Genomic DNA, 21,777 nt, shown 5'->3' with positions numbered 1-21,777 from the left:
AGAGAACATTTTGCTCAAGTATAAAAGTGTTGTGATGCTCACATCTTATTTAAAGGAGAAGTGAAAGGTACAGATGTGAAAATGTATAATTAAAGTAGAAAGGAAGGTCATTTGAAAGTATGAGAGGACAAACTCCACTCTTTTAATTCTTTTAACGGGTGAAAATGTGAATTTACAAATCAGTGTACAGATTTCATTTATGTCCAAATACAACAGCTTTGTAAGATGGACTTCATAGAAAGGAAAATTACTGAGTAGAGAAACACTGCAACAGTAGAAATACACAAATAGCAATTAAATTACAGTAACATTAGGTTGCAACCACATGATTTTTTTTTTTTTTCTGCAGGTAATTTCTTCATATTTTGCTGTAATGGTGCACCACATCAGTCTACCCACTGATCTATGTAGTGTGGGGGATTCCTACAACCTACAGCTGCGAGGACACTGTAGTCCAAACCTCGGAAATTTAGATTGGGGAATTCCAATTATAATATCAATCATTTCTAAACCTTACCTAATGTGTTCATTTCCTTTCTGAAAACTAGAATTAGCCTCTTGATATTTAAGAAGTGACAACCTCAGAAGATTATTGAGTGAAAAGTGTTCAACGCCGTTATATGGCTTGACACGAAAAGGTGCTTACAGGCTCACCTTACAGGATAATTCGGGTGTTTCTGAACCTGGACCCTCACTTTTCTACCTTCTGGGGTCCAAATGACTGAGGGGGACAAAGGCTTTTGGATTTGGTCCAGTGCTGAGCTACAACACTTCAGCCACAATGTAATCAAACAAGGCAAGTTCACCCATCATATTACGTCCACTAAAAGTGTTTTTGCCACCGATAGATCCAGATTATTATTACAAGTGTCTTGACAACATTATGGAGAGGATCACACAGAAACACATACACACCCCTGTGATATTATAGGGTGTGAAGACAATAAATTCTGTGTTTCCTAGTTCAGTATTCACATGGGGGTCACAGAGTGTGTTAAACCCCAGAGAGTGAGTCAAGTTGTATGCAGATTGAAGAGACAAGGTTGGAGTGTGAACCATTAAAATACCCAGCAGTGTCAATGTGCCCAAACTGTTTGAGATGCCCACAGAGATTTGTCTTGCTCCAGGCAAAGATTTTCACTTCAGAAACTGAGAATGGACTAGATGGCACAGTCCTTTTATCAGTGGTAAGACCTCCAAGTCTGGGGCTAATCACACTTATCACAGTGCTAATTGGAGTGCAATGTCCACATAAATCGTGATTTGCGGTTGAATCCAACCCCCTTGCCGCATTTATGTTTGTATGGGAAAACCAATGCTCTTGTTTATTTCACAATGGTGCTGTGCTGTGCATCAGTCATCCTGTAGATGGCAGTGGCAGGTATGAGCTGGATGGAGCTTGGCATGTTAAAACACTGTATAGGCGCAGCTGAAAGTGTTACCAAGTCAAGTTTCATGCTGGCTCACAAAATCACAGAGAGGTCAGTGAAGCACTCTGGGAACCTCCTGGCACCATGCACAGTTTTCACAGCGTTTTGCTTATTTATTTATTTAAAAAAAAAAAATGAACTGATGTGCGCCATAATGAGGATTTCCACATCAAAAATACTATCACATTTAAATAAACTGTGAGGGAGGACAGCTGACTGTCCCCACTAAGACACACTGCATTGCTGATGAGTTCTGAAGAAAAGCAAATATTAATCAGCTGATTACAAAGGGAATTTGTAAAGAAAGTTGCGATATGACTGAATGTGTACATGAATACAGTTAATTTAAAACTTGGACTGCAGCCCCTCACCTGGTCTTCAACTCTCAAACCGGCCCTGATCTAGATGATCCGGTTTCTTTCCCAATGCATGCTAAAACAGGTCCAAAAACAAAGACATGACTCGAACATACTGATCCCACTGCCACCCGGCAGACTCAGCACAAAACCAAAAAACAAAATCACCGAGCGGGAAGTAGGCTATCCATCTTGACAACAGATTACAACTACTTTCTGAATTGGACGAGTGAGAGCTGGGGAGAACTTTTTTAAAGCGACTGGGAAAAAATGGCGATCAAGTTCACAAGGAGAAATGTGAAATTAAGAAAGACAGAGATGCACACAGAGCATGAAGACAATCTGGACCCAGGTGAAGGACAGACAGGTCCTCTTATGGGCGATGGAGCCATTAGTCATGTGAAGATATCATCATGTGCAGCGGCCCAAGTGCCATGGTGAGGGAAGTAACTGGACTTTTCTCCCAGGTGCTGTCTGTGCACCCAGTAGTTAGAGTTAACACCGCCAGAGGGGAATCAGAACTGCTCAGAAAATATTTTATTAAACTTTTTTTGAAGAGCCCTAGAGATCCAGGGCATCATCAGTGGGCCACTTCAAACTACTGACAGAAAGATTTTTAAAGAATCAGCCGCCTACTTGCAGTGAATATATGACTCTCTAATACCTGTGAATACATTTCATTGTAAGTTCAATTTGCTCTGGGACATGGTGGATGTAATGACCTCTTCAAAGGAAAATTAATGGGGTTTTTTATTATTATATTTTAAAGATATTTTTGAACATTCAAATAAGCATAGCAGGTAAAGGTCACAACACTGCACATTTGGTCTAGTGTGGGAGTTGTATTGTCAGGCAAGGTTTTTACAGTTAACTGAAACTAAAACTAGGTGTGGAAGAAACTTTTCAGTTGACTGAAATAACAAATAGACTGTAGAAGAAAATGCAAACTAACTAAAATAAAAATCAGCAGAAAATGCCTTTAGTTTTAGACTCTGTCAGTTTGGTGAAATGTGGCATGAGGAAGTGTTGGTGCTGGTGTTTCCTGAGACTGTGATGTCTAAAACTAATATTAAAACTAAACTAAAATGAATACTGAAATGAATAAAAGCTAAACTAAAACTAAACATTTATAAGCAATAAAAAACAAAACTGAAACAAGCAAACCTGCTCTGGAAACTGAGAAAATGAAACTTAATTGAATTGAAACCAAAAGCAAAAATGAAATAAAAATTAAAATCAATGAAAAGCCCAGTCCTGCTGTAATAAATCAAGCCGTTACTTTCTTCTCCTCAACATCTGGGACAGGTAAGTACAAAGATTTATTTGGGATTTTTGTCTACAGGTAAATGTGACAAACAAGGATAAAATGAGCAGGTTTAATGTTGAACAGGCACTTTTCCCAACAGGCATGTGTAGCCAGTTAGAATAAAGTATTTAGGTTTCGTGGTAGACAGAGAAATTAAGACCATGATAATTCATATTTAATTGCTTTCAAGGCTAAAATGTACATATAAAATGGGACTGGAGATATTTTAAGACTTTTTAAGGACCTGCAGAGACCATGGGGCTGACAATTTAATTTTCTATACTGTCTGAGGCGGCAAACCCCCAGCGTGGCCAGTTCATGAGTGTTGCCCTTACCCATACACTCACCAACACCCCTCTGGGCACCCCCCTCCCTCCTTGCCCACTAAAACTCCCTCTAGGTTACAAATCAATTTTACAGCTTAGAAGCTTGATTTCATGTTTCTAATTTGACTGGACTGGAAGTTTGACAAAACCAAAAAAAAAAAAAAAAAAAAAAAAAGGAGGGGGGGAGTACATGCTTCTTTTAATTCTATTTTTCCCTGAAATTTGCTCTGTAAAGCACTCTGAATGGCCTCGCTTTGCCTAAAGAGGAGTGAAAAACAATACTTAGCCCTCCTGTTATGTTCAAAATTACTAACATCTTACGTTTGGGGTCAATTTGAGCCCAGCAGTTCAAACCTCCACAAAATTATTATAACTAAAATTGTTACCAAAGTTTATGTGTCAGGTACTTTATGTTTCTTTGTTGATGACCTAAATACCCCTTTAAATGAAACATAACACCCCACACCCTCCCACCTCCACTTATACATCCAGTATTCCTATTACGCAACTATGGAAAAATATGCAAATCACCATAAAATCTCACTGATTGACCTAAAATTGGAAAGAAGTATTAATTTTTGGTGTTTTAATGGCTTTATATTATTTCTAAGTACAGATTTTTGTTATTTATAACTGATGCATACAAAGTGTGTACAGGACATTGAAAACATATCATCATGTGAATTTCATGTTTACCCGGTAGTACCCATTAAATTAGGAAAACTCATTAAATATGAAGCAAAAATATTTATTTAAACATTTATTTAGAGACGTTTAACGTTGAATGGGGTCAAATTGACCTGAAATATAGTAGGAGGGTTAAACCACAACACCAAAATGATACATAACAATACCCAAGCAAGCTGCTAAAATCCACCAAATTGATTTTTTCCACTTTGGTGGCTGGTACTCATTTCGTGCCAGCTGCATGGCGTCTGGGCTGGTGGCAGCAGCATCGGCAGCGGCAGCACCTTCATCAGCAGCGGCACCATCAGCAGCAGCAGTGTTCTCCTCCTGGTCACGGTTCCACATGTAGTTGATGGCATCGTCCCTTTTGGTAGCCTGGTTGGCAATCATCCTCTGGCGGTAGCTCATAAAGCTGGAAATGGATAGATTTATTGAGGAGTGGTGCATTTTGCTGTCTGCATGCGTAACAGCACAAACTGTACATCTTTATAAATCACTGAGAATGCATTGTACCTGATTTCGCCCTCGTCTTCAGACTCATAGAGACTGTGCACTGTGTTAGTTTGACATTTAGAAAAGGAAATCAACTGCTGTCCCGGCTGGAGGGCTCTGACCTCGGCTTCATCAGACTCCTGGTGAGACCTGGCATCTCTCTTGAGGGCAGGGTGGGCAACCAGGGGGTGAGTCACGGCAGCCTTTGAAAAAAAAATAAAAAAAAAAATAAAATTAAATTACTTGTTGTTATTACTACTTATTATTGGGAGTATTTTTTGTCATTTTGCTGTTACTACTGTTACTACTACCATCACAAGGACTGACTGAAGGTGTAGCTCTGATCCTGATGGAGGTCGGATCCTGATGTTTGCCAAACTGACTTGTTCAGTGGTGCACAAACAAAACAGGGACTCTGGCCTCAGCCTCACCTCCTCTGGCTTCTCGGCCCCCACACGGGGTCCTGTGGCCTTGCCTCTTCGGGGCCTCAGGCTGCCCACACGGCTCGCAGCCTCCTGTGAGGGCTTGCTCTGCTTCCCTCTTGGGCTCCCCTTGAATGGGCACAGAAATAAAACATTAGCTGCGCTCATCATTGTACGATATTATTTCTAAAGGACAGTAACTTGTGAATGATAACAGCACTTGCATTTTTACATGGAGGGCAGCTGGACTTGTCAAGTAAGGATCTGGTTTGCAAATCTGAAAAAGAAAGAAGAATGGAACAGAGAGAGAATACTAACTTGCCAATATTAACTTGTAACTGATAAATGTGTGTTTTTTTTTTTCCTGTCAGTGACTACTGGCTGACAGGTAAGGATGCTGCAACCATGAATTATCTTTTATCTAATTTCAGGAAATCAGTCTTATCAATTTTTGACCTGCAATGTGTGTGTACTGTACTGTACATTATTTAAACTGTTTATTTAACCACTGGACTGTGCAGTAACTTATTTCTCAACAGTGTAATATCCCTGTGTATAGTGTGTATATGCTCAATCTCTGTATTTATTTTTGAAACATTTGCAGAATTAATGCACAAATTGACACTTCATGCACATATTTCAGCGCATACCCTACACCTAACGCACATACTTTTTTAATTTGTAAGGCACCTCTTTTTTTTTTTTTTTTTTAACATATTTTATATTTAGTATTTCTTTTTTTTTCTTTTTAGATTTTTCTTATAAGTTAATTCTTAATTCTTAATTCTTGAGAACTGAGTAATTGTAACTGTCCCAGTTCACCCTCGGAATCAATAAAATATTTCTGAATCTGATTCTGATACCATGGCGTTCAGTGCATGACTTGCGCTAAAAGAAAAGACACAGACACACACTAGGAAAGTGGAAAATGTGTGCACCTTCGGAGATTTTGGCCAAATTAAGATGTGACCGGGGCACATAAACACGGAACAGTGATTTTAGAGGACATGAATCAGAAATTATTTCTGCTTGCGCTTAAGTCATGAATTAGGCCTACACCGCTGGACTCTTATGTTAATGTATTTTAACCCTTTTATGTTTGGGGTCACTTTGAGCCCAGCAGTTTAAACCTCCACAAAATTATTATAATTAAAATTGTTATCAAAGTTTATGTGCCAGGTACTTTATGTTTCTTTGTTGACGACCAAAATAGCCCTTTAAATGAAACATAACCCCCCACCCCCACTCATAGCCTACATCAAGTAGCCTATTCCTATTACGCCAGTATGGAAAAATATGCAAATCACCATAAAATCTCACTGATTGACCTAAAGTTGGAAAGAAATATAAATTTTTGGTGTTTTAATGGCTTTATATTATTTCTAAGTACAGATTTTTGTTATTTATAACCGATGCATACAAAGTGTGTAGCCTACAGGACATTGAAAACATATCATCATGTGAATTTCATGTTTAAAAGTCATTAAATGTATGTAAATAAAAAAAAAAAAAAATGATGTTAATCATTTATTTATAGAGACGTTAAACACTGACTGGGGTCAAACTGACCCAAAATATAATAGGAGGGTTAAGAACTGGTGATTATTTAGAAAATAAGCACCATTTTAAAAAATGTTATAGGAATTATATCTGGCACAATTAATGTGCGTGTCTTTGCCTTCAGATTGATAGTAGTGACTCGCAGAGGGTGAGCTAGTTGAAATAAACCCGGGATCAGAGCGAATAAGGCCGCAACGGCGCGAAAAAACAAGCGGGCTGCAGCGCATCTGTCTTGTGGGGAGAGATTAATAAATTATACTGCGTTATTTCCACGTATTTACTGAAGTAATAATTGTAGTGTGCATCCCATATCATTTATAGTTGTGTGAGTAATTCCAGTTATAATTTTACATTAGGCCTACGTGTGCCCCCATGTAAATCAGTTGCTGTAATTCTTGTTGAAGCTAAAAATAATCAGAGGCCTGCAGCTCTTCCTCTTTTGACAGAAATCCTTTGATACAGTATTTATTGTCATTGCTTAAAAGTATTATAACAATGGTTTCCCTCAGTTAAATTTGCCTCAGTGTAGTGAACATATAGCTAAATATCCAGAATGGATATCACTATTCGTTTATATTAGGCTATATTTATGTGACAAAAATGAAATGGGAGCGTTCCAAATGGCTGAAACGCATCCGTTTCATTTTTTTCTGCATTGCATTCAAATAAAAGTGAGAGGCTTGTAAACGTAGAGCTAGGCCACTCGAGTGCCGACCACTTGTTGCTTTTATACTTTTTGAATGGGCACCATCACAGAGCTCGCCCGTTCTCAAGTTCAAACTCACCGAGGTCCTGTGCCTCTTTGTTGCAGCCAATGAGTTTCAGTAGTTTTTTCGTCACTCTGAGCGCACCGGGCTCAGTGAAGGTAGAAACCAAAGCGTCTGTGATGTCCATAAAGTCTTTTCCGTCCACGGAGCCGCGTCGGACTCTCGTCTTGCCCCCGCGGTCCAGCAGCGCGGAGCGGAACTTGTCCAGCTGGCTCTTGGTGAGGTCCTCCAGCGCATCCTGCACGGCGCCTTTGATGGTTCCAGGTGGCATCTGATGGAGAGCCGCAGCAGGGACCGTCCCGGTGGGGGGGCAAAACACGTCGTAAGTGTTCACTGCAACCCTCTACACAGACGACGGGCTCGTCTCGTTAATTAGCTGATGTTTTTTTTTTTTTTTTTCCCCAGCGCGTGTCTTGGTCCGCGAGCTCAAAATGCACTCGGTAGTATCGATCTGTTTGATGGCACGGTGCACGCCCATTAACGGTCCTGCCAGCGGACTAGACCATAGACATAATATACGTAGACGCCTCATAGGCTGTCGCTGCCTATTGGAGATGACGTAGCAGCGTGGCCGCCATCTTGGATGGGTCCCTCATGCGCTCCCAGTGCATTTATTTCTACTGCGGAAGGTGTAGGCCTATCCCCAACTTTAATAATCCATGACTCCCCGAATTTTTACCCGATTTTCCCACGGTTTGGTTTGTTACAAACAGCAGAGTTTCAGTTATGATACAGGATGCTGTGACTGTCACACATTAAAAATACGTACTTTCATGCTGAAACACTTTGTATTATAACAAAAACATATCCCTGCTGAAAAAAAAAACAGCTTAAACCAGCTAAAGCTGGTAGCAGGTCCAGGCTGGTCTTAGCTGGTTTTAGGCAAGTTTAGCTGGTTTACCAGGCTGGACAAGCTGGTCAGGCTGGTGTTGCTGGTCCATCAGTACAGGTGGCCAGCTTGGTTAGCTGGTCATCAAAGCTGGTGGTCGAGCTGGACCAGCTGGATGGCCAGCAAGAAAAAAACAGCATAGACCAGCATGGATTCTTTGCTGGTCTATGCTGGTTAATGCTGGTTAGTGTTGGTCTGATGCTGGTGTAGCTGGTGGACCAGCATGGGAATGCTGGTGGATGCTGGTGGACCAGCATGGGATGTTGTTGGACCAGCATCCCCCAGCAAACATGCCCTAGTGGGGCCCACGCAGGCTTTTTGTGGGCACTGTGGGCTAGGGCCAGCCCAGACCAAACCTACACCGGCCCAGTGCTGGCTTGCCCAGGCAAGGCCCAAAGCTCTGAGCTCACCACGGGCTCTCCGTAAGCAGCCCATAATAGTGGATTGCCCACAGATAGCCCATGTTGGCCCAGTGTGGGCCAGCCCATTTGGGTCCAGAGCAACTTTTGTACCTTTGGGCCCATGCAGGTTTTGTGCAGGCAGCCCAAAGTCATTTCCCACACTTTGGCGGCTTTTTTTTTTTTTTTTTAATGTAATTTGAAATTCAGAGAGAGACTGCATTTATAGCCTCTGCACAGAAAGCATAAAAAATCCATTATTTGAATTGGATTGTGTCTGCACATGATCACTTAAAAACTCATGAACAAATATTACTTTTTGTTTTTAACAAGAAAAGCCTATAATTTTTAATAGATAATTGATGTTTTAAAAGGTTTAGCAGGGTTCAGAATTAACAGTTTACAAGGGAATATCACAGGAGGGGAGAAACTGAAAAAAAAAAAAAATAATAATAAAAAAATAATATATATATATATATATATATATATATATATATATATATATATATATATATATATATATATAATTCAGTGCAAGTAGTGATCATCAATTTTATTTGAAGTGAGTGTAACAGAGAACCATCTGCCATTTTCAGGCAGTTATATGGAAGAAAATATAATTTTAAATATAAAAGAAAAGTGAACACTGCCCTCCCAAATTAAGTCCGTGCTTGGAACTATTTTCTGCTGAAGAGGTGCCATATATCACTACGCACTTGAGCCTCTTCACATGCCCCACCGGAACAGAGCGCGACCGTTATTTCTTCTGGCTGAAGGTGGTATTTTCCCGAGGTGAGTTTTAATTGTAATGTTTCATCTTAAAGTTTAATGTTACAGCAAATATTGTCATAGTGTGTGTTCTCCTGGGATTGTATTTGAGTATGGTTTTAGTTAATTCAGACCATTAGCCATTTTTTCGAACGTTGACGAATGTTAGCTATCTTTGTCAGCTAGCAAACCTTGACGTTGACGGTTGGCTTAGCTTAAACTTCACTCAGCGAAAAATAAATATAAGGTTGGGCTAGTGGTCCCTAGCCCTAGAAGGCTGAGGGTCCGGGAATGATTTGTCAGCTGCGTGGGTCACACCACCTACACTCCTCGGAGTGGGTCTGTGCCTTTTTCAGCTAACGTCACAGTCTCTCCGTATGTACTATGTTTTTGCGGATAGGAGACAGAGGGGGCATTTGTTAAACATGGCCTTACACCCTCTACTTACTCAAGTCCACTTTGTTTGCGCCGGTTTGCGCATCCTCGCGGCACTTCACGACTCATGCTAGTCGTGGAGGGTCCACAGTGTAAAACGGAGTTCAGTACGTGTAAGAGTGAGGAGGCAAGCACAGTGGAGAAACACAGCGAGAGAAATGTATTGTGTACCAAGTTTTAAAGGCTACTGTACGTTAAAATAGACTATTAGCAGTCAGGGCTTAACGTACACAGCTTTTTTTCTGGCTAAAAATGAAGTGGTACTTGGAGGCCGGTGTCTGATGCGTGTAAGTGACTTGTAATGGGCAGCATGGTGGTCAGTATTAGCAGAGATAATATTACCAAGCAGCTGTTTTTATTCCAGAACTACCAGTCAGTTTTTAAATGACTGCATTAATCAGAAATAGTTTTCTTTTCATCAGTAGCTACTTCCCATGTGAACTGTTATGGATTTGGATTATTTTTATGGACTTAAGTCAGAGAGAGTAGATGAGTCTGTTTGCTAGGGGGAAAAAAACACTTCTCAGGCTGACCATTGAGCGCTGATAAAAGTGATAAAAGAAAATTTTTCCTGAAGCATTTAGCCTCAATAAAGTGTGATGAACAAAAAACACTTTTATAAAATTCTGGGTTATTAAACCGTGACTTTAAAATCAGGACATCAGTGAAAACAGACAATACTAATAATCAAAAATATTAACATTTCTTTTCAGTAAAACTTATTTGTGTGCCGCTGCCTGACACAGTGCACAGTTTAAATACTGCATGCAGGTTTTTATTCAGTGCAGATGTTTGTTGATCAGGTAACAGTACAGAGAGAGAAACTCATATGGCTGTGAGCCTAATATTACAGCACTGATGTGCTCAGACACAAACAGCTATTGAACTGACTGACAGCTGATCCAGATGTGATCAGGTCCGAACGACACCTCCCTAAAACTCCTTCCCTTCATAACCGCTAGTTCCTGGACATTTTTAGACATAAAAAAAATGTCGGCAAATTTACAAGTTGCACATGTGCAAGTGGTTGCCAAATATGCTTGCGCTGTCTCAAGGGTCGCTGCAAAAAGTGACCATTTGGTCGCAGTCTGGAGCCCTGTACAACAAATGACACACCCAAATATGCTCATAATCTCAAATGTTATCTTCAAACAAACAGTGTGAATTCTAGAATAAACAGATACTGTAACGTGCTTTTATTGTCTTTCACAAGGAAAATTACCCACGTCTTGGCCTTCTTTCTCTACTCTCCTTCTCTCTCACTCCATCCCTCTGTTTCTCTCCCTCTTTGTTCCCACCTTACTCTCTCTTCCAGAACAGAGACAGAAAACCAAGAAGTACAGACAGAAGAGAAGTTGATCTTGACTTCCTGGTTCGTGACACAGAGTAGAGAGATTAAGGTATATCTCTGTCTCACTCAAGCACACACACACACACACACACACACACACACACACACACAAAGAAGGAATACATCCACTCTGTTGGCATATTTAACATATTATTCACTGCTACGCTGTCTAAGTGATTGAACATGGTGGCAACTCTGGAAATAGAAAATTAATATGTGGAGGACAGTGTTGATATTGTGGCGGCCCGCCAAAAATAAATGACTGTTTGATAACACTGGTATTAGAAATAGCATATAGATACTGCTCACTACACACAGTATTTTATATAGGCCCCTTTACTTTTATGTTTCAGAGGCTGTAAGAAAATGCTCCCTCCAGCCAAGTCCTCAGGAGTCTGAAGTTGAGGATGAGATGAAGGTGTGGCTACGGAATTGAAGAGACAGCGGGTGGACGAATGGAGCGCTACCATCGTCGGCTGACTACCCAAGAGACTTTGGGGGAAGAGTGAGCTTTGCCAATCAATACATCACCTCAATTGAAATATGGACATGTTAGCAGCACACAAGAATATATTTTCAGCATCAGAGGTCAGAGTTTTTGCTTTTTCTTTGTTTGAAGTATGGGCTGAAAAATGTGCCACTAGTAACTGAATTTGAATAATTCATATTTGGATTTTGACTGCAGTTCCTCTCATGTTCCGTTGACCATGTTTAGTAGGAAGAGTTAGGGGGTCACGAACAATAGATATCAATAGATCACCAGGTGATTTCACTGATTACCTCACCTTGTATCAGAAAGGAGGAACCAATCAGTGAAATCACCTGGTGGAGGTTTCGGTTGGAATGAAAACCTGCAGCCTCTTGGCTCTCCATGGCACCAGTTTGACAACCCTGTCTTAAATTAATAAGGCTGTAATGTGCAGAGTAGAACATTTTTCATTCAGTGTAATGTGTTTGTATTTAATAAATGAATTGATTGGAATCCTTTTGAATATTGTACATTTTTGACAATGCATACATCAATGACCACATCCATGTCAGATGTATGGAACTCCCAAAGGAAACTACACTTGAAATACATTTATGTGTGGAACTGATTTATTGTTTTAGATTAATAGGGGGATTTAACTGCAAAATCAGTGTGGGCCTAGCGAGGGCAGTGAGGGCTTCCTGAAGGCTAGGTAAAGGCTGCCTGCTGTGCGCCCTGTAGCCAGGCCTAAGTGGGCCCATACAGGGCCAGTGCAGGCTTCCTTAGGGGTTAATGAGGGCTGCCCATGTGGGACCAGCACTGAGGGGCCAACATTTTGCCAATGAGCAAATTCTCAGGGGACCTGCGTGGGCAGCCCACTGGGGGCCCTAAGTGGGCTTGTAAAGGGCCACTGCAGGCCTGTTTACTGGGCCAGCATCTCATCTGGTCACCAGCATAGCCAGCATGGGATGCTGGACCAGCATAACCAGCATGGAATGCTGGTCACCAGCATAACCAGCACAGGATGCTGGTCACCAGCATCAAAACACAACATATGCTGGTTTTGCTGGTATAACCAGCATACCCCGTGCTGGTTTTGCTGGTGACCAGCCTTGCTGGTCTATGCTGTTTTTTTTAAGAGGGTAATTTATTTAAATAAAGTTTTTCTGCTTCAGTTCACTTAATGTGTTATTTTATTTTGTTTATGTTTACAAATAGACTTTAAATAGCCTTCATTTAGGTACATTTTCATGACCAGCTCAACCAACCGTCTGATTCTGTTAACTGTTCCAATGTTCTAAATGTTATGATGAAAATTACTTCATAAATGATGGTACGTTGTTGTTTGCAGTAAATATGAAACTGACACTCAACTTTCTCATATTTTAATGGATTTTGTTAATACATACCTTTTTTATATATCTCCTGCTGTTTGCAACTGGCTGAAATTCACCATCATATATTCTATTCAGGAAACAAGGTAGTGTACCACCTTAAACCAGTATAAAACAGCTAAAACATCAGCATAAGATGGCCCTCTCCAGCTTGACCAGCTAAAACCACCAGCATAGGCTGGCCCTCTCCAGCTTGACCAGCTAAAACCAGCATAGGCTGGCCCTCTTCAGCTTGACCAGCTAAAACCACCATCATAGGCTGGCCGTCTCCAGCTTGACCAGCTAAAGTGTGTCCAAAACACACCTTAGACCAGCTATACCATAGACCAGCTGGAATTAAGCTGGTCACCAGCTTGACCAGCTAAGGCTTACATGGCAAAGCTAGAAACATCTAGTGAGACACCAAACAGGAAAAGGTTAACAAAATAAGAGCTTCACAACAGTTGGTTTTATAACTGTTGTGAAGCTCTTATTTTGTTAACCTTTTCCTGTTTGGTGTCTCACTTCCTTTATACTCACTAGATGTTTCTAGCTTTGCCACCACCTAATTGCATTGATTGAGTTCACCTGTTCACTCCCTTATTTAAGACTGCACTTCCCTTCACTCCTTCTTTTCACTTTCACATGGGGTGGCAGACCTGGGGCCTATTCCATCAAGCTGGCTAACGGGATAGCCTGGCTTATTTCGATGAGTCTCGCTAATTTAAGTGAGAGTTCCGTTCCATCAAAGTGGCTTATATGAGTTGCAGCTCAATAACCATGGCAACTTAGTCAGCAGAACTAGCCTGCTCCGTGGCAGGCTTACAGCCAAGCTTAGCTCAGCTGCGTGTCAGAGAATGTCCGACAGACGCAAACAGACCCCCAAATGACGGCTCCGTCACGTCTATATTGTTGCCCCGGCATCACATATTCAATTTAATTAAGTTCAAATTTAATTATGTAGCACCATGTCCGTGTTCGGAAATATAAATTCAGACTTAGCCTATTTCCCACAATGTGACCAAGCATGAATGTACGTGTTTACTTAATAAAAATAAACGTCATGAAAATCATGTGTTATTACTGTCAGTCTCCGAAATCAACCGAATAAACAATCAATTACTCAATCAAATTTTATTCATATAGCACAAGTCATACATCAAATGCAACAAGCGTTGAACATAAAAGGGTTGAAAAGAACATGAGGTTAAATAAAAAAAAAGACGTCTTATTTTATTTCCCACCCGCAATTTGCGATGACCCGCCTCTATTCTGCCCGAAGCCAATAGATTAGTTGACATAGGTGAGGGACGTAAGAACACATATTTCAGTTAATCCCAATTGGATTCATGGTCATCCCACTTTTTGAATGATCCCTTTATATTTGGATTTTTACATGTAGCCTACCTATAATTTCATATGTAATGTAAATTCCTAAGTTTTGAAATCATTTAGCCTATTAACCATTAAAAAAAACAACAACAAAACAAACTCAATCATCATCATTTTGTTCAAGCTGTGAAGACAAAGAATGAAAGCATTAAATACAGTCCAAACCATGGCTTTCTGTTGTGTTTAAATTTATAGGCTACTTAGCCTACTTCCTTCTCCAGTTTTTTGATTTCCATATCCCGACGGTGTCGCGCCGGTCAACAATTCTGCTTCCGGCGCCCCCCTGGCCACTAGCGGCGCCCCTCCAGCAGATGGCGCCCTAGGCAATTGCCTATACCACCTATGCCAAAATCCGGCCCTGTTTGTGATGATTTCTCTATATTCTTCATACAGTCCCATCAGCAGTGTCTGCTCCGCCGCTGAAAATGTCGAGGCTCTCCTTTTCCCCTCCTTTTGAGACAGTTGTACGTTCGTTTCGACAATCGACTGTTCTGGGCTGCTTATGTGCCCCGTGAACGCGCACACTTGAGGCTTGTTCAAACGTGGCTTGAATTAGCGTTGACCTGACGCGGCTGAGTCGCGTTAGTGGAACGGGTTGAGGCTTTAGTGAAAGTTGACGCTAATTCAAGCCAGGCTATATCACGTAAGCGCAGCTTTCTTTAGCTGCTTTCATGGAATAGCCCCCTGGTGAGTTTTGTTTGTTTCCTTAGTTTAATTAGTAACCTCAGCCTTATTGACATTTATCTTTATTTTGTGCAATGAGGTCAGGGGCCTATTTCACGAAAGGTGGATTAGGCTTTAAGCCTGGATTTAGCAGCTATCCTGTCTTAATTTAGCCAGGATTAGGGATTAATGGGTTTCATGAAAGGTGGATTATCTTGCGAGATTAACCTGGCCGGTAAACCTGGCTATAATGAGCCTGAACTCGGTTTCATGAAAGTAATCCCACCTTAATTACCATGGAAACTTAGCCTAAGCCTTAGCCTGCTCCGGACCAGGCTAGAAGTCAAGCTTAAATTAATCCAGTGCCCTGTTGTTTAACTTTGTGAAATTACTATTAGTCAGTGACTCCAATCGTAAACCAATGACTTTGTTAATTCAACACCTGTTAGTATATGGACTAATTTCAAATTATGCTACATTCAAATAAAATGAAAATAAAAGCATTAAGATATAATCAATTTAATTATATTACTCTAATAGTGTGTGACCATGAATCATAGTTGTTTCACAATGGCTCATGTGATATAATCATTGTCACTCTCAGTCTCTCATAATTATGGAAATACACATTTAATTGGTATTGCCATGCAATCGTGACATTGCACGGCACTGCAGATAGATAGAGTGATAGATAGAGCACATATAATAGGCCTATAGCATTGGAGATTAGTAGGTTGACAACTGCTTAGCCTATATATTTATGGACTAAATAATAATAATATAAATAGGCTAATATATATATTTTTGGACGACTTATGCATTAAGTTTGTCGCCAACACTTTGCCACGCTGTCTCCCTTGCTTTAATTGCCTTTACGTTTTTTGTTTTTTTTTTTCGCTTTTATTAGATCAAAGTCAAGCCAAGTACATGAATTATAAAGGCAACACACATTTTTCAGTAGAGACGTTGCTGTAAATACACTTAAGTATAAAAATAACAAAAAAGAAATTGCAGTGATTTACAGTGAACAACAAATAACAATGTGGAGAAAGGAACGAAAGAAACAAAAAACTTCAGGGTCTGTAAATGTGAGATGTCTAAGTAATTTCTGATTTGTGATTTTTGAGTTTTAAACAGTAGTTAAATGTGATTTAAATTTTTTTATTAAAAATAAAAGTTTATGCATAAAGATTATGTTGTAGTTTTTTTTATTATTTATTAAGAAGGTATAAGATAAACAACTGTGGCATTTTTCCATCGTACATAAATCAAAGATATAGGGGAAAAAGGTAAGGAAATATAAAATCAATGTTAGTGCAGAATCCCAAAGTACTTCAGTAAAAGGCAAGAGCAGATTAAAGCAGATAGCAAATAGGTAGGCTACAACGAAAATAAAATGAAAAATAAAATGAATTAATAAATAAATAAATATATAAATAAGTGAATATAGATTTCATTGCCTTTATGGTTAATAACCTCCTTTACTTCCTCATATGCTTGTATTAGGCGCTGAGTCTCATCCAGAGTGAATGACGCAGCCCTCTGCTTCGCTTTGATTGGTCACGTTCAAGGAATCTACGATCGACCGGCATGGTCTTTTAAAGGGAGGCGTGATCGCGCACCAGCCTGGCTTTCACAATCCAGACTCGCTAAAGTCGCTCCTTCTCAGCCTGACTTGGCTTTAGTGGAACGGAATAAACCAGGCTGTGCGGGGCAGGCTTTAGCAAGCCTGGATTTGGCTTATATCCTGGCTTATTTAATCCACCTTTCGTGAAATAGGCCCCAGTTTATGTTCAGTTTTAATCTTTTGTTTGCTTTCTTTCAGACCTGATGACCCATGTGTGTCTGTTTGCCCCCTTTTCTCATGCTGAACCTGAGAATAAATCCTTTAAATAATCTGCATCTCCTGGCAATGCTTTACATTCCTGACAGAATGTTTCTGTAATGATAGTCTCAATAAGAAAATTTAACCTCCTACATTACATGGTCCTTCGAGCCGGATTCAGACTATTGTTATGGATTCACAGCCACCAGATGGGACCATTCGACGTTCTGAACGTGAAACCCAACCCCCTACTTATCTGGCAGATTATGAAGTCCAGTATCCTGGAGTTAAAGGTGCTGCATGCCAAACAGAAGGCACACAATGCACTCATCATACAGACACACATGGGCTTCAAGATGACACACAAGAGCAACAAACAATTCCTGAGCCAGACAGTAAAATGGAGGATGACATAAATGACTTTGCCAATCCTGTGCCTACTGATCAGGCTGAAATCATGAAAGAGATTTTAGTGACAATGAGAGGGATTCAGCGTCTCATGAGTAGATCATCCACTCCAAAGTCCTCTTCCTCCAGATCTACACCCATATCTGGGTCATCTGCAGGGAACTCTGTGTGTAACTTAGCAGCAACCACCAAGACACAGCACCAAGCTGTTCAACCTCCAAGTGTTACAATACTACAACCACAGTCATCTTGTCCACCAGAGGTCAGCCGTCACCCTGTTGCTGTTTCTTCTGCTGTGCCATGTTTTCCTAACTTGTCGATCCTTGATGCTGCAGTTCCTTCAGCTGATTTACCTAAGCCAATAGGTACTTCACAAGACTTACCCTCCAGTTATCCTGCTGCAGCACCACTAGAGGGCCACCGACAAAGTCCATATATTCAACCTTTGAAGTTGTAAACTCGGCTCAGCCTCTTGTTTCCTTTTCCACCCAGCAGGAGCAGTGTTTCCCTCAAATGTCCCAGTCCTCTATAGCTCTTGACTACTAGCCACAGAGATCTTTGGCACCCTCTACTGGCAGAACACATGTCTACAAGCTGGAGGGCCCCTCTTTTCCAGACCTTACCAGAGAAGATGAAATGCAGTACAGGATGCTGCGGATGGCACTGAGTAACCTTCTTGACCCCAATGAGACAGAGCATTTTAAATATCACGTTCTTCTTGATCATCTGAAGGTGGACCAAGCCAAAAGATTATCTCTGCTTTCTCCTATGCATCTGACCCATACACCCAAGCTACACTATATTACCAAAAGTATTCGCTCACCTGCCTTTACTCATACTATGAACTGAAGTGCCATCCCATTCCTAACCCATAGAGTTCAGTATGATGTCGGTCCACCTTTTGCAGCTATTACAGCTTCAACTCTTCTGGGAAGACTGTCCACAAGGTTGAGGAGAGTGTTTATAGGAATTTTTGACCATTCTTCCAAAAGCGCATTGGTGAGGTCACACACTGATGTTGGTCGAGAAGGCCTGGCTCTCAGTCTCCGCTCTAATTCATCCCAAAGGTGTTCTATCGGGTTCAGGTCAGGACTCTGTGCAGGCCAGTCAAGTTCATCCACACCAGACTCTGTCATCCATGTCTTTATGGACCTTGCTTTGTGCACTGGTGCACAGTCATGTTGGAAGAGGAAGGGGCCCGCTCCAAACTGTTCCCACAAGGTTGGGAGCATGGAATTGTCCAAAATGTTTTGGTATCCTGAAGCATTCAAAGTTCCTTTCACTGGAACTAAGGGGCCAAGCCCAGCTCCTGAAAAACAACCCCACACCATAATTCCTCCTCCACCAAATTTCACAGTCGGCACAATGCAGTCTGAAATGTACCGTTCTCCTGGCAACCTCCAAACCCAGACTCGTCCATCAGATTGCCAGATGGAAAAGCGTGATTCATCACTCCAGAGAACGCGTCTCCACTGCTCTAGAGGCCAGTGGCGGCGTGCTTTACACCATTGCATCCGACGCTTTGCATTGCACTTGGTGATGTGTGGCTTGGCTGCAGCTGCTCGGCCATGGAAACCCATTCCATGAAGCTCTCTGCGTACTGTACTTGGGCTAATCTGAAGGTCACATGAAGTTTGTAGCTCTGTAGCAATTGACTGTGCAGAAAGTCGGCGTGACCTCTTTGCACTATGCGCTTCAGCATCCGCTGACCCCTCTCCATCACTTTACGTGGCCTACCACTTCGTGGCTGAGTTGCTGTTGTTCCCAAACGCTTCCATTTTGTTATAATAGAGCTGACAGTTGACTGTGGAATATTTAGGAGCGAGGAAATTTCATGACTGGATTTGTTGCACAGGTGGCATCCTATGACAGTTCTACGCTGGAATTCACTGAGCTCCTGAGAGCGGCCCATTCTTTCACAAATGTCTTGTTTCACAGTCTGCATGCCTGAGTGCTTGATTTTATACACCTGTGGCCAGGCCAAGTGATTAGGACACCTGATTCTGATCATTTGAATGGGTGAGCGAATACTTTTGGTAATATAGTGTATCAAGGCCCTTGATGAACGTTATGGGCAACCTAGACAACTGGCATTGAAGGAGCTCAGAAACATCATGGATCTCCCTTTTATCAGAGCAGGTGATGGCCAAGCTCTCGACAACTTTGCCCTTCGTGTACAAGCACTTGTTGGTCTGCTTAGCACAACGGAAGATCAAGGACAGGCAGAACTCCTCTGTGGCTCTCACGTGGAGCGTCTCCTTGAAAAGTTGCCTGCAGAACACTCCAGTCGCTTTAAACGGCATGTCTACAGGAGTCAAGGTGTCATGAGGTATGACTTACTACTTTTCTCATCTTGGTTGCAAACTGAAGCTCGATGTCAATCGAGAAAAGAGCTGTGTAACTCATCTTCCAATCAACAAAGACATCCCCGTAAATCCATACCTCCTCTGACTACAATTCTACATGGAGCAAACAAACCTAATGAACCCACGCCATCTTCAGAGCTCTTTCCAAAGTCCAGAGCGACCTGTGCATATTGCAGATCATTTGAACATCATATCAGTAGATGCCCTGATTTCACTGAGATGACAAAGGAACAAAAGACAAACTGGATAAAGGAGAACAAGCACTGTTGGCGCTGTGCTCGATCTCATCAAGCCGCTAAGTGTGATCTGAAGAAATACTGTGCCACCTGCAAAGGAAGACATCTACAAATACTGTGTGACGTAAATCAGAGATCCAACCCCCTTGTCAGTTCTGCTGTGAGGACATATCTTGATCGACCAAGCGACTGCAATAGTACTCTTTTGAAAGTTGTAAAAGTTCTCATTCATAGTGGAAAACAAACCCTGGAAACATATGCTGTCCTTGATGATGGTTCTCAACATACCATTCTTTTGCAGTCAGCTGCCCAGCATCTCCACCTGAATGGTAAAGCTGAGAAATTATCCCTCAGAACTGTTCGCCAGGAGGTTGAAACTCTTGACGGTTTATCTGTTAGCTTTCAAATCTCCCCTGTTGCCTACCCAGAGAAGACTTTCACCATCAATCAAGCCTTTACTGCAAACCAATTAGCACTGTCAGACCACACTTACCCGGTGCTATCCCTTCAAAGAAAATACAAGCATCTACAAGGTCTTCCATACATCAACAAGGCATCACCACTGCTGCTCATAGGCTCGGATCACATCCATCTTATCACTCCTGTCTCTCCGGTCAGACTGGGCCCTTCTGGATCTCCTGCAGCTGTCCAAACCCATCTAGGATGGACACTCCAAGGCCCCATCAGAGACTTTGAATCTCAGAATTCTTCAGTGCCTGTTCAGTGTTTGTTTACATCCTTCAGGTCCCCAGCAGACGAATTACATTATCATGTTGAGAAACTTTGGAAACTTGATACTTTACCTGCACGTAGTGAGAAAGCAGTCATTAGATCAAAGCAAGACCAACAAGCCATGGAGCTTCTTGAACAGGCTACAGAAAGAGTTCAAGTCAATGGTGTCAGCCGCTACGTCACTCCCCTTTTGAGGCTAGCAAATTCTCCCCTCTTGAACATTCCTCAGTTGGCAGTGATGTTACGACTCCGTAACACTGAATCTAGACTATCCAAAGATCCAGACAGAGCCATCTCATACAGTGATCAGATTTCAAAACTGGAACAGGCTGGTTATGTTGCCAAGTTAACCCCTGACGAGGTTCATAACACCAAAGAAGCTTGGTACATTCCTCATCATATGGTAACTCATAACAACAAAGATCGCATAGTATTCAACTGCTCATTCACATTTCAAGGACAATGCCTCAACAAATACCTGCTGCCAGGACCAATCCTTGGGCCGTCACTCCTTGGTGTGCTGCTGCGCTTCAGGCAACATGCTGTAGCAATAAGTGGTGATATTAAAAGCATGTTTCACCAAATCTGTCTCCTTCCTCAAGATCGGCCCCTTCTTCGATTCCTATGGCGTGACTTGAACAAAGATGTTATTCCCTCTGTGTACCAATGGCAGGTCCTTCCCTTTGGTACTACTTGTAGTCCCTGCTGTGCAACCTATGCCCTGTAAAAACATGTGAAGGAAAACCAACCAGATGAAGATGTGCAGTATTCAGTAACCCAGTGCTTCTATGTTGACAATTGCTTGCAAAGCTTTCCCTTAGCAGTGACAGCCCAAACACTCGTTGACAAATTGAGAGCTGCTCTTTCAACAGGAAGCTTTGATATCTGTCAATGGGCAAGCAATGATCCCACTGTGATTAGCCATCTACCCCCTGAAGCAAGGTCCAAATCAGTGAACTTTGGCTTTCTGAAGATCGGGCTGATCCCCAAGAGCGTACACTGGGACTGTTATGGAACTGCAAACCTGACCTTTTCAGGTACAAATACAGAATCCTTGAGTCACATGCCACAACAATGCGTCACATCTACAGAGTCCTTGCTCGTCTGTATGACCCACTAGGCTACC

General features: G+C 41.6%; 1 protein-coding gene across 2 annotated transcripts; it reads right to left on the bottom strand.

The window, feature by feature from the left end:
* Positions 1–3,627: 3,627 nt before the first annotated feature.
* LOC115373277 (uncharacterized) lies at positions 3,628–7,821 on the bottom strand. 2 transcript variants are annotated; one of them, XM_030071579.1, is made up of 6 exons: positions 7,365–7,821; positions 5,244–5,296; positions 5,029–5,148; positions 4,619–4,800; positions 4,268–4,517; positions 3,628–3,709 (listed from the first exon to the last, which is right to left on the bottom strand). In XM_030071579.1, exons 1-6 carry the CDS (start codon positions 7,615–7,617, stop codon positions 3,701–3,703), a joined length of 867 nt encoding a protein of 288 aa, XP_029927439.1. In that variant the 5' UTR covers positions 7,618–7,821; the 3' UTR covers positions 3,628–3,700. The 2 variants fall into 2 exon arrangements, with proteins under 2 accessions (XP_029927439.1, XP_029927438.1); XM_030071578.1 differs by lacking the exon at positions 3,628–3,709 and having other exon boundaries at positions 4,199–4,517.
* Between the last annotated feature and the right edge of the window lie 13,956 nt (positions 7,822–21,777).

The sequence above is a fragment of the Myripristis murdjan genome, chromosome 16, assembly GCF_902150065.1.
Source record: "Myripristis murdjan chromosome 16, fMyrMur1.1, whole genome shotgun sequence".
NCBI classification, from domain to species: domain Eukaryota; kingdom Metazoa; phylum Chordata; class Actinopteri; order Holocentriformes; family Holocentridae; genus Myripristis; species Myripristis murdjan.
This window is presented reverse-complemented; position numbering and strand designations above follow the sequence as displayed.

Excerpts from the sequence above, each read along its gene's own strand:
- LOC115373277 (XM_030071578.1), bottom strand. The coding sequence starts at position 7,617 with ATGCCACCTGGAACCATCAAAGGCGCCGTGCAGGATGCGCTGGAGGAC. Across the intron at positions 4,801-5,028 it reads GGGCCGAGAAGCCAGAGGAG|GCTGCCGTGACTCACCCCCT; the intron begins GTGAGGCTGAGG and ends TTTTTTTCAAAG. Across the intron at positions 4,518-4,618 it reads GAAGACGAGGGCGAAATCAG|CTTTATGAGCTACCGCCAGA; the intron begins GTACAATGCATT and ends ATCCATTTCCAG.